At 32.2% G+C, this 14,454-nt stretch overlaps 1 protein-coding gene across 1 annotated transcript in view; it reads right to left on the minus strand.

Moving 5' to 3' along the window:
- Positions 1-3,862: 3,862 nt before the first annotated feature.
- Positions 3,863-14,454, minus strand: part of LOC107670994 (tricarboxylate transport protein, mitochondrial-like) — a 23,930-nt gene continuing 13,338 nt past the window's right edge. The window contains exons 4-9 of the mRNA XM_016463811.1: positions 8,436-8,574; positions 8,254-8,338; positions 7,334-7,438; positions 7,094-7,209; positions 6,428-6,501; positions 3,863-4,390 (exon numbers count right to left, since the gene is read on the minus strand). Of these exons, the coding sequence (XP_016319297.1) occupies positions 4,276-4,390; positions 6,428-6,501; positions 7,094-7,209; positions 7,334-7,438; positions 8,254-8,338; positions 8,436-8,574 (634 nt within the window). The 3' untranslated portion in view covers positions 3,863-4,275. The remainder of the gene's footprint in view (positions 4,391-6,427; positions 6,502-7,093; positions 7,210-7,333; positions 7,439-8,253; positions 8,339-8,435; positions 8,575-14,454) is intronic.

Genomic DNA, 14,454 nt, shown 5'->3' on the forward strand with positions numbered 1-14,454 from the left:
GGAGTCAGTCTGTCTGATGGATAACACTGTGAAAAAAGGACAAAAATCTGATAGAACACTTAATAGAGAACAGATTCGAACCGTGTATTTGTACTGCCGAAGCATTTGCTGTGAGTCTGCACACAATGAAAACTCTGTAAAAATAAGAGTGCACACACTAAAAAATGCTGGGTTAAATACAACCCAGTGCTGGGTAAAATAGGGACAAACCCAGCAATTGGGCTGTTTTGACCCAGCGGTTGGGTTACTACCCAGAAGGTTGGGTTAAACATTTAACCCAACCGCTGGGTCAAAACAACCTAATAGCTGGGTCAAAACAACCCAACTGCTGGGTCAAAACAACCCAACTGCTGGGTCAAAACAACCCAACTGCTGGGTCAAAACAACCCAACTGCTGGGTCAAAACAACCCAACCGCTGGGTCAAAACAGCCCAATTGCTGGGTTTGTCCCTATTTTACCCAGCATTTTTTAGAGTGCAAATAGAGTTCACAAGTATGAGTAACAATATTACAAAAACAAATAGTAAGATAACCAAAAAAATAATATAATGCACTTTATTCCAACAAGATCTGATCAAAATTAAGCAAAAGTTAATTTCTTACTCAGAACATTTTTTCTTGTTTTGTAGTGTAAATATGTAAATATAAATCAAACTACATTTACTAAGATATTAGGCCCTGTTTTCTTAGAAATTAGAGCAAAAGATGGGGTGTTTATCTGACAATGGGGTCAGGAAAATAAGCTTATTTCAAATTAAATTAAATATTTATAATAACAAATAAATTATTGATCCACTTAACGCCTTTTTTTTCCTTTCTAAGCATAAAGCTCCCGTAATTTTGATTGATTTCTCTGACAAAACAATCATTTTGCTTCTCAAGTAAATGCATCTTGATTCAAGAATCTTTAGATATTTGTAGAAATACTAAAGAACTTTTAGAGAAGTTGCAAACAGAAACTTGAACACAAAACAGCAAAGCAAATGCAGTCCGTGTGTTAATGTGAGCAGCTGGTAACAATATTAAGAAAAAATGCATTTAAAAAAAACTAAAATAAGGGGGGAAAGTAACATTAGAGTGTTATTTTAGTATTTGTGATATATACTATCATACTATCATAATTACAATCACGATTTACTATAATTTACTATTATAGTTTATAACTTACTATTTTTGAATTATATTTTATATTTTCTGTTTAGTATTTTTTTAATCATTTTTGTTGTTTTATTTTATATACTGTATATATATTTTAAATGTGTATATTAATTTCTAATATATTAATAGTTACCTTAGTACTTCAAGTTAAAATAAACAAAAATGATAAATGTCTCCATGACAACTAGCTGAAATAAAAGAAGTTACATTTTTTTTAGATTTTATTTCATTTACTGTTTATTTTATTCCAAGTAACAGAAGTGTGTTTTAGTGGTTTTAGTTTTAGTTTTCGTGGCTGATAATAGAAGCAGAGGTCAGACGGGTCACTCACTGTCCGTCTCTCTCTGCGGATGAATGCGATTCTCTCGTGCATCAGAGCTCATGTATGCACCGCTCGTCCAGCACCGTAAAACATCTGCTGGTGGGAGTTTCTGATGACCGACAGCTGGACGAACAACAAAAGACAGATCCACGTCTGTCCTGTGAAAGAAGAAGAGAATCACTGAATCCTGCTGGAAAATCACAGACCTGTTTCTTCTTATCAGTCGGTCGTATTGAGACTGAACAAGACTAGATTTGATAAAAGAGACCGAAAGCAAGAGAGAAAGAGATTCCTTTCCATGTTTCTAACAAAGAGCTATTGTAGCAGGACATAAAGAGACAAGGAATCTCTCAGCGGAGTGTGTGAGAGACAGACAGACAGACAGACACACTGCCGCATCTTTCATCCCAAAAAAAGAAGAAAGAAGTCAAACAATCCTTCATTCTGACAGACTGATACAGAACTAGTGTTATTCCAGAGGTCACCACCAGGTCACAGACACTCGCCTAGCAACGCCCTAGCAACCTTAGAACACCTTAGAAGCTGCATAGCAACTGTCCATAACATGATGACTTCTGCACAGGCAAACTGTCAATCTATATACACTTGGTAAGACATGTTTTGCTCTCCAAGGCTGCATTTATTTGAGAAAAATACAGTAAAATCAGTAAAATTGTAAAATATTATTACAATTTAAAATAGCTGTTTTCTATGTGAGTATCTGTTAAACTGTAATTTATTTCTGAGATCAAAGCTGAATTTTCAGCATCATTACTGCAGTCTTCAGTGTCACATGATCTTCAGAAATCATAATAATATTTGCAGTTTGTCGGTTTTATTAGTTTTTGTAATGCAACATTTTTTTAAAGTTATAACATTTAACATTTGATATGTTCTCATAATGTTGAGAGAAAATGTTCTTAGAACAACATTCTCACAAAATAAAAATTCATAAAATTAATAAAAATAAAGTTAGTAGAACAATGTCAGAAACGTTTTTGTAACCTTTAAATAAAGTTACAATCACCAAAAAAATATATAAAAATGGACTAGTTAATATTTTAGAAACATTTCAAAACTATGTTCCTAAAGGGTTTTAATAGCTTAAATTTGTTACCTGGGTATATATAAATTTTTATTTCAGCTTTAGCATTTAAAGATTTATTTTTATGTTTTATTTTAAGTAAATTAAGATTTTTTGGCTTTACTTAACTATTAGTTAACTATTTAATAACCCTGATGCTGATTTGCTGCTCAAGAAACATTTCTGATTATTATCAATGTTGAAAACAGTCATGCTGCACAATATTTTTGTGGAAACCGTGATACATTTTATTTTTCAGGACTCACAGATGAACAGAAAGTTCAAAAGAACAGCATTTATTCGAAATAGAAACCTTTTGTAACATTAATGTTTTTATTGTCACTTTTGATCAATTTAATGCATCCTTGCTTAATAAAAGTATTAATTTCTTGAAAAAACTTTGAATGTAAGTGTAGATATATGATTTTATCTTGTACAAAAATCAGACCTTGTTTACACAAACTTTAAAATAAAGGTACCTTGTAGAACTTTAAGAGCCAAAAACACAATAATGTCACAGAGCTGATTTAACTGTGAAAATAAAATAATTTTATTAGCACATTAGCATTTAGTTTAAGAAGCCTTCACTCTAGCTCTACAAAGAAAAGGCCAAGAGCATACACATAACAGTTTACGGCACAAACAATCCTACAGAGTATTTCTAAAGGGCCCAAACACACACACACACACACTCTCTCACACTCTCTCACACACACACAAATACCAGGTACACACGCACGCACGCGCACGCACGCGCACTGAAGCACGAGATCTAAACATCTATGTTGAGTCTGCCCTCTAGCGGCCAGCAGCAGCACTGCACATTCAATTAGGATCAATAAAAGATAGATAGATGACACTATTTCACCTCATACCACACACACACACACACACACACACAGCTGGAGATGCATGCTGCAGAAACACTTTAATAATCCATATCAGGACCGCTCAGAGGCGAAACAGTCACATTTACAGTACATGCATGTATTTGACATTCACTGAATCTGTATTCCAGTTGTATATATAATACAGTTGATATTGCACATAGACAGATACAGCAGGTCACACCCGACAAAAGATGCTTCAAAACTGACAAAAGAATTATTAAAAATGTCTGTTGGTGTTGAAAAATAAATGTCAAGAGTTTGATGTTTAAAGGCACGTGGGCAACAGGAAAATAAATATATTCAAATTAATTAATAAAAAAGTTTTGCAAATGTAAAAATATTAGCCTTAGATAAAAACAAAACATTTTAAGTAGAAATGTCAGAAAGATAAAAAAAAAATCAAATTTTAAATATCTTTCGTACAGTATTATGGAATGATCTGTAGTTAAGTAAATATATCTATAAATATTCATACACTCTCAACATGTAAATATTCCCACTTCCTCTTGAAGATTTTCTCTGGTTAAAACATTAAATTCATTTACTGTCACACTTTTCTCTAGATTATTTCTCTGGCTCAGAGTTTAACGTTTATTAGCGCGCAAACGTAACGTCTTTATTAAATCTAGCAGTTAAGTAATATATTTAAAATCTGTTAAATTTGGCACTTACAATGTTTCATGTTAATTTTGACTGCAGTTTTTAGAGCTGTTATATGAAATAAGATTATTTTCAAATATTATGTGCGTGTTTAAAGGCAGAACTAATGGGAAGAATTGACTGCAGACGTCACAGTGCAGGCGTCTCGGCTCTTCATTCCTTCACTCACTCGTCCAGACTTTGTTTAGGACCTTCACAACCTCCTCGTAGATGATGAAGACGATGGCCACGTCCAAACACACTCGGCCCAGCCGCGGGACCGTGCCCTTATAAAACCTGCACACACATTTAATCGCTGATATTACAGTTAACTAAAACCAAAACCATAGCAACACTCTAAAAACTAAAGGTGCTTCACGATGCCTTAGAAGAACCTTTTTTGTCTAAATGGTTGCATAAAGAACCTTTAACATCTGAAGAACCTCTTTGGTTCTTTGTGGCGAAAGAAGGTTCTTCAGATTATAAAAAGGTAAGAGATGCTTCTTTAAAGAACCTTTGACTGAATGCTTCTTTGTGGAACCAAAGATGGTTCTTCTATGGCATCGCTGTGAAGAACCTTTTAAGCAGCTTTATTTTTAAGAGTGAATATTCATCAATTTACATAAATAAATGTTAACTTAAATATATTATAAAAAACATATTTTGTCTCTAGTAGATGTAATGAAATATCTAAAACTGAAATAAAAACGATAAAAAAAACTATATAAACGCATAAAAAATTTAAATAAAATAAAATGTAAATAAAATAATCAAAAGACAAAACACAGCAAAATATTAAAACTTTATTAAATTAAAATGTTAACAGAAAATATCACAATAAAAACTATTTCAAAATATTAATAAAATCTATAATAGTATCTCAGTGATACTAAAATAACACTGACTGTAGCACAGATATGTTTATGGGTTAAATCAGGGATTCCCGAACATTTTTATTTATTTATTTTTATTTTTTGGTCAGCTGAATCCCTTTGACCTAAAATATGTATTTAATATTAGTTATTACTATAATTAAATATTATACTATATATTATAACATTTCAGGAATTTAACTACACATTCACATGTTCACGTTTTCTGATTAATGGCCACAAGACATGTAGATGATCACATAAAATATTTCATCTTTTTAGTAAGTGTTTATTTTGATTTTATTTTTTAATGTTTTCATTATTTCATTATTAGGTTTTCATCAACTAACAAACCTCAGTTTGTAAAACTAAATCAATCAACTCTAAACTTAACCAGCAACCAGTGTTATTTTAGTATCATTGATATACTATTATAATTTTTGTTAATGTTTTAAATATATATTTATATAGAAATTTCAGTTTATATTTTGTCTGTTTACATTTTAATTTTAGTCAAAGTTTTAGTCATTTCAATGTGTGGTTTTGTCATTTTTAGTAGTTTTGTTTTTATTTTAAATATGTCTATAGTTTTTATAAAGTTTTATTTTATTTAGTTCTAGTAATTTTAGTATTTCAACTTAAAAAAATTAGACATTTTGCCTTGGCAACTAGCTGAAATAACGCACACACACAAACTCACACACACACAAACGCACACACACTCACACACACACACACACACGCGCACACACACACACACACACTCAAGACTCACTCACACACACTCACACACACACACACACGCGCACACACACACACACACACTCAAGACTCACTCACACACACTCACACACACACACACACGCGCACACACACACACACACACTCAAGACTCACTCACACACACTCACACACACACACACACGCGCACACACACACACACACACTCAAGACTCACTCACACACACTCACACACACACACACACGCGCACACACACACACACACACTCAAGACTCACTCACACACACTCACACACACACACACACGCGCACACACACACACACACACTCAAGACTCACTCACACACACTCACACACACACACACACGCGCACACACACACACACACACTCAAGACTCACTCACACACACTCACACACACACACACACGCGCACACACACACACACACACTCAAGACTCACTCACACACACTCACACACACACACACACGCGCACACACACACACACACACTCAAGACTCACTCACACACACTCACACACACACACACACGCGCACACACACACACACACACACACGCACACACACACACTCACACACACTCTCACACACACACACACACACACACACACTCGCACGCACACTCGCTCGCATGCACGCACGCACACACACACACACACACACTCAAGACTCACTCACACACTCACACACACACACACTTACGCTGCTGATCCTTCATGCCGCATGATCTTCATGGCACAATCCATTGTGCTTTTATACTTATGAGCTTCCAAACCCTAAAAAAAAAAACACATTCATTAAAACTTCATTTCCAACAGAAATACTCTAGTATACACTTCACCTTAAAAAACCTTTTTATTTTATAATAGCTAATTAATTTCATACATAGTGCTACAATCTCAGATGATTTGAAACAAATGAGGACTGAAATTCGTGGGCCAGAAACCATAAATATCATGAGCTGCTTATTTTATTTATTTTTTTTTCTAATATGATATTTATTTGTTTTCTTTTTTCTTCTAATATTGTATTACTGTATTGTATTTTTATTTTTATTTTTATTTTAAAGTGCTTTATAAATAAAATTTAATTTGATTTGCTTAAGTGTAGCAGTCAGATGCACACACACACACACACATATATATATTACATAATTAATGCAATTCATAGAAATCAATTCATGACATCTGTAAATCATTTAAAATAATAGAGAAAATAAAGTGGCTGGATTAGCTGTGCACTGAGTCAAAAACAGATAGAATAAGGTGTGTTTCAATGCAGCAGATCAAGTGCTTTCAATATAAACAGCTTCACTGCTCATAACAGGATTGATTTGTGTTGAGATGAGCTGATAAATGATCTGTGCACCTGCATTCTGGTCTTGATGACGTCCAGCGGCGTGTTTCCAAACACACTCGCCGCTCCTGCAATCGCACCAAACGCTCCTGTGATCATGGGGTTGATGGATTTGTTGGGATTGTCACCTACAACACATCCAAAAAAACACCGAATGTGAAGAGATGAGACTCTCTCTGCCATCAGAGGGCAGTGCAGCTCACAGTGTTTTATATAGAGCGTGATACTGCAGATGCACAAACACACTCTCACCCTTGTACCAGTTCCTGAGAGAGGTCATGATGAAGAACCGGATCGCCTGATTGGATCCCTGTTTGAGGACGGTTGCTGTGAGGCCTTGATACGTCCCTCTGATTCCTGAGAGACACATACAGAGCAACACGGAAAACACATATTATATACATTCGATCATATGCACTATAATAGTATGGTGATGTTTAAATCACTTATTTGCAAATACATATTTACAGTGAATTGCAATCTACACCAAGAGTGACAAATCTGAGATTAACAAACATTTGATTTTTTTTCTCAATACTTACAATAATTCACATACAATGTTTTTTTTTCTGAGAAAAGCATACTAGAACAAATGATAGACTATGCAAAAATAATACAAAACTTAAATATAAAATGTAATCATTGCTAAAGCAATTGCTTGCTAGATCACTTTTTTCATTTGACTTATTTGTAGCTTCTAAAATAAACTTAACAAAATTAAAGCCCCACATGGTCCTGCAAAAGACAAGTAAACAAATAAAATAAAATAATGGTGACTTAAATTTAAAGCATAATATTCAGACTGTCATTATCATGATGAGTATAAAGCATTGACAGAAAGACTGAAGTAAAGAGCAGGGAATAAAAAATAAATAAATAAAATAAAATAAATAAATAAATAAACAGGATGCAGCTCCTAACAGCAAGACAGCTCCAGCATCCCAACCACCTTTTATAGGTCTAATTGTTTGGAGAATGAATGAATGAATGAATAAGTAAATAAATAAAATTACATAATCTCAAGTAGAAAGTGAAGACTGTTTTAAGGTGTCTCAACTATCTTTTAAAACTTTTGTCATGGGGGAAAATTCAACAGGACAGACCTTGCAATCAGGACACTGAGTTTTTCCCACAACTATGATCTGAAACAGTCAAAACAACAGGTTTTTCACCTTGAGTTCTGACGATCTCTCGCACTCCGTGGAAAAAGCCTCTGTATTTGGGATTAGCCGAGGTTTGATCATGGATGAATTTCACCTGGAAACGTGAGAGATTAAGCACATACGGTAAAACTGCGGCAGAAATAAATGCCAATGCTAATGTAATGTTCAACATGAATGACCTTTGACCTCACCTTTATGGTCTCCATGGGACAGACGACCAGGACGGCCTCCATCACGCCGGCACCCAAACCGCAGACTAACCCTCGAGTGCTGTCCAGCTTCCCAGCCTCGTCCTTCATCTGGTTACTGAGCATCTCAAACACACCGAACCTGCAGAGGAACACAGAGAACTGTAACTGCATCATCATCATCATCATCATCATACACCACTGTGTTTTAAATGAAGCAGAGACTGAGGTGAAGTAAGCAAACATTAGAGAATAAAGCATTGCTGCAGGGCTGGAAACTAATCAGATGCTGAACCTCAGCGCGCTCTCCAAAAAACCTGTTAACACTTCAAAAAATAGCACGCAATATGAATCAATCATTTCTTTGCACCCCAATAAGTCACACACAGTGGTTTGTTTCTGAGGAAAGCATACCAGAAGTAATGGTAAACTATGCAAGTCATACAAATGTGCAATAAATACAAACAATAAATTAATTGTAAAATTATAGCTAAGGTAATTGTTTGCTATGCCACTTCTTTCATTTGGCTTTAAAAAAATAAAATCAAATCAAATCAAATCAAATCAAATCAAATCAAATTAAATAAAATTAAATAAAATTAAATAAAATTAAATAAATACTAACTAATGCAAAGTTTGCTATATCACTTCTTTCATTTGGCAAAACAAAACAAAACAAAACAAAACAAAACAAAACAAAATAAAATAAATACTAACTAATGCAAAGTTTGCTATATCACTTCTTTCATTTGGCAAAACAAAACAAAACAAAACAAAACAAATAAAATAAAATAAAATAAAATTAAATTAAATAAAATTAAATACAATTAAATACAATTAAATAAATACTAACTAATGCAAAGTTTGCTATATCACTTCTTTCATTTGGCAAAACAAAACAAAACAAAACAAAACAAAACAAAACAAAATAAAATAAATACTAACTAATGCAAAGTTTGCAATATCACTACTTTCATTTGGCTTAATAAAACAAAATTAAATAAAGTACAATAAGATAAAATCAAATAATCACTAAAGCATAGTTTGCTATATCACTTCTTTCATTTGTCTTTAAAAAATCAAATAAAAAATATATTTTGGCAATGTTCAAAAGTGAATCGTTTTTGGGAGGTCGTACGGTCTACTATTACTAGTATTTTCACTCGACATATACCAAAATCATTTTATGTTCTTTACTTGGGAGATATTCCAGATGAAGTCGGAAAAGATGATAAATATTTATTTAAAATTTTACTGGCAACAAGTAAAAAGGCAATAACCCGGAAATGGTACAATAGTAACAGAGGTTAGAGAAATGGAGGAAATGGTTAACAAGCTCCTTGGTGGTTTAAATCATTGCATTTGTAAGTGTATATAAATGTTTATTGATATAATGTAAGGGTTTATATGTATCATATGGCAATCTTTGTTATTCCTGAAAGTTTATGTGTAATGTATGACAACCTTTGCTATATTTTAATTGATTTTTAATGCTTTTTTATCTATTTTTTTTCTGTTATGTAAGGTGTTCTTCTGTTCTCAACCAAAAAACAATAAAAAAAAAATAAGTATAAAAAAAAAAAAAATAATAAAATAAAATAACGGGGACTTACTTTTACAGCATAATATTTAGTCCATCAATACCATAATGCTATATCTATATATAGCAGAAATAAGAAGAATAGTATGCTGTTTTGAATTCAGCCACTGGCTCTGTATATTAGCTATTAACTCACAGGAAACACAGACATGCATTTCCACAGACTTTATTCATGCAGACACACCATTAGCCTCAAGTCACAGTCCTCAGAATCAGATCTGAGGCTTATTTTAAAGCGGTTCCTCGTGAATCGAGCCGCGTCAGCAGTGAAGCGTCAGCGCCAGCGGGAAGGCCACAGGTGTCCATTAGCAGCAGGAAGCAGCCCTGTGTTTTTATTAGCTGCTCCACGATTATTTCTGTTACTCAAGACAGATACGACCGCAGGACGTCCAGCAGAGTCCAGCGCTATTTATAGCACTGAAGTGAACAGAAGAGCTAAACACAAACGGTCTGTCATTCTACCTGAACCTCGACTCTTTTGTCTGCTTAACGTCTCCGTCGGCGTCATTCATTTATCCTGACTCTCTCTCTTTCCATCAAATTCAATTTTAAAATCATCCATCTAGTTCTATTCATGCAGCTTTTTCAGCATGACAGGATGAAACTCACACTAACCAAGACAGACTGGCTGTTTAGAAAGGAATACTAACCAGCTGCTTAACATATGCTATATTGCATACTATTTTTTTAATAAATTGTGAAACAGTATGCAGTATGCATTAATAAATGACTCAAACAGCAGTATGCCGGAGCACGAGCTCACAATGGCTGCGTTTGGAATGGAATACTTGCATACTGCTTACTAAGTAGTGTGCACCATGGCTATTATCATTAAATATAACTAAAAACAAAAAACAAACAAACAACTCTGTTACTTGAAATAAACCACTGAAAATAAAAAAAAATAAAAACTCATTCAAAATACTAATGAAAACTATAACAGAATATTAACAAAAATGTATACAAATTATAGATATTTAAAAAAAATAAAAATGACAAAACTAAACTAAATTACTAAAACGAACTAAAATGAAAAAATAAAATAAAAACTCATTCAAAATATGGATTAAAAACTATAACAGTATATTAATGAACTAAAACAAGATGTATAAAAACTGAATAAATATATTAAAAAATAATAAAAATGACAAAACACAGCAAAATGACTAAAACCAACTAAAATAAAAATAAAACCTCGTTCAAAATATAAATAAAAACTATACCAGTATATTAATGAACTAAAACAAAAATGTATAAAAATCATATTACAGTAGATGTTTTAACAACAAAATCACTAAAACTAACTGAAATGAAAAATGTAAAAATTAAAAAACGAATTAATGATATCAATAAGAATTAAAACAATTTATTAACTTGAAATAAAGTAACTAAGATAAAATAAAATATTAAAAACTTTAGCTAATTGCCAAAGCAACATTTCTCATTGTTGTTTAATGTGGTTTAACTAGTACTAAAATAACTAATTTAATAAAAATATTAAAACTATATAGACATATTCACAAAAAAACAAAAACTATAAAAAAATTACAAAATTACAAAAAAATACTCAAACTAGAATTAAAATAAAAACTGAAAATATAAAAATAAAAACAAATTCAAAATAAATAATAATAAAAACTATAATAGTCTATTAATGATACTAAAATAACACTAGTATGCACTGAATAGTGATTATGCAAAAAAAGATACTGTATTCTACAAAAAATAATTTCAAACAGTAGAATAAACACGTGATATAACTAGCATCTTTAATTAACGCATAGAGTTTTTGCCTTAGAAAAAAAAAAAGTTACATTTTTAAATCAAATTTTGTGTAAAAATGTAACTTTTGTCAGTCCAATCAAATAATGATCAGTTGATATGACTTCCAGGTCAAGTTGAGTGCATTGCATTGTGGGATACAGTGTTCTTCAGTGATATGCATACTGCATATTTTGTAGCACTAATGCAAAAAAACCTGTACACATATAAACGGCTGATGACTCTATCAGAGCCGTCTCTGATGGACGTCTGGGTGCGGCGCTCTGGAAAACACAGCTGCATTCAAATAAGACGCTGCTCGTAAATGTAATCTGGGCTGGGATCCAGCGGTCGGTGTCAGACGTACAGTACTGGATCCATTAGCAGGACAAACACAAGGTCACCCGCACAAAACCAGTGCAATCAGCTAATGAAAAGAGGAGGAGGAAGACGATAATCAATCTGAGTGTGATGAAGGCACACACTTAAAGAGACACACTGCTAAACCACCGCTGATCCAGAACCAGTACATCAGTCGTTTTAATGGCATTGGATGAATTAGATTCAGAATAACTAGAACAATGAGAAACGTAAGATTGTCTGGACACGCGTTTCACTTTCATCTTTTCATGCATGAATCAATCCTGAAAGAATTTTATTCCTGTTTTCTCTCCATGTTAAAGGAATCGTTTTCCAAAAATGAAAATTCTGTCATTCATTCACCCTGAAGTCGTTTCTGGAAACCTGATTTTTAAGGAAAATGTTAATGCCACTCTAGTTTTTAATACATTTGAATTTTTTTTTTTTTTTTTTTTTTTTTAAGTAAATGAAAACGGGAAATATAAAAATAAAAACCAAATATAAATATAAAACAAAAAATTAAAAACTATAACAGTATATTAATAAACTGTTATATTGGTATATGTGACCCTGGTCCACAAAACCAGTCTTAAGTGTCAGTTTTTTAAAATTGAGGTTTATACATCATCTGAAACTGAATAAATAAGCTTTCCATTGATGTATGGTTTGTTAGGATAGGACAATATTTGGCTGAGATACAACTATTTGAAAATCTGGAATCTGAGGGTGCAAAAAAATCTAAATATTGAGAAAATCACCTTTAAAGTTGTTTAAATGAAGTTCTTAGCAATGCATATTACTAATCAAAAATTAAGTTTTGATATATTTACAGTAGGAAACTTACAAAATATCTTCATGGAACATGATCTTTACTTAATATCCTAATGATTTTTGGCATAAAAGAAAAATCAATAATTTTGACCCATACAATGTATTGTTGGCTATTGCTACAAATATACCCCAGCGACTTAACACTGCTTTTGTGCTCCAGGGTCACATATTAATTATTAGTATATTAATAAATGCACAAGAAATACAAAATAAAACTATTTTATTATGATTATCTTATATCTTATATCTTAAAGTATAAAAATTACATGGATGTATTTTAAAAATGAATAAAAATGACAAAAACAATAAAATTACTAAAACTAACTTAAATGAAAATGGAATATATAAAAATAAGAACTAATTAAAAATATTAATAAAAACTATAACAGTATATTAATGAACTAAAAAACTAAAAAATATATATAAAACTTATATAGCTATTTTTTTAAACTACTAAAAATAGCAAAACCAACCAAATTTCTAAAATTTTCACTAAATTGAAAATGAAAACAAAAATATAAAAATAAAAATCAATTCAAAATATTCATTAAAAACTATAACAGTATATTAGAGAACTAAAAAACAAACAAGCATAAAAAATTATATAGATATATTAAAAACGAATAGAAATAACAAAAACAACAAAATTACTAAAACTAACCTAAATGAAAAAGAAAATGGAAAATAAAATAAAAAGAAAAATGTATTCAAATATTAATAATAAAAACTATAACAGTGTATTAATAAAATAAAAACTAATAGCAAAATTACATAGATATATTTAAAAAATAATAATAAAAATGACAAAAACAACAATATTACTATAACTAAAATGAAACTAAAAAATCCGAAAATAAAAACTAATTAAAAATATTCATAAAACCTACCCACCTTATTCTTCAATGCGGAAATAAGCCTATGGGCGAGACTTCCGGTTCATTAGCCACTGCAAGGAAATAACGAGAAGAATAACAACGAGCAGTAAACGGTAAAACTGTTTGCACTACAAACCAGTGTGTTCATAATTAAGATAATATATTAAAATAATATGGTAAGACACACCGGTTTGCAATATCAAGCAGCAAAACGAGCGGTTTTGTACAGCTAAAAATAGCTGGACGTGGATGAGACCGGAAGCCAGACACATTACATTTACAAATGACTGTGCCCTCTCTTACGGGAAAAATGAGGTGGATAACAGTAAATCAATGAAACTAAATTAACAACACTTAGAAAACAGCACACAAGTATATGGACTACCGTTAGGACACTTTTACAGTGCTTTAATCACCCGTTTTTCGAGCTTAACGGTAGGCCTGGGTGATAAAACGGTATCGATATTTATCGACGGTACATCTTCTTCGATAACGATATAAAAAAATGTTGGATATAGTGCACGATATAGGCACGTGCTATGAGTGACGCAGACAGCACACACAAACACATGCTGAAATGAGTGCTGTGCCTGCC

Source organism: Sinocyclocheilus anshuiensis, unplaced genomic scaffold (genome assembly GCF_001515605.1).
Source record: "Sinocyclocheilus anshuiensis isolate Anshui unplaced genomic scaffold, SAMN03320099.WGS_v1.1 scaffold332, whole genome shotgun sequence".
Classification (NCBI taxonomy): domain Eukaryota; kingdom Metazoa; phylum Chordata; class Actinopteri; order Cypriniformes; family Cyprinidae; genus Sinocyclocheilus; species Sinocyclocheilus anshuiensis.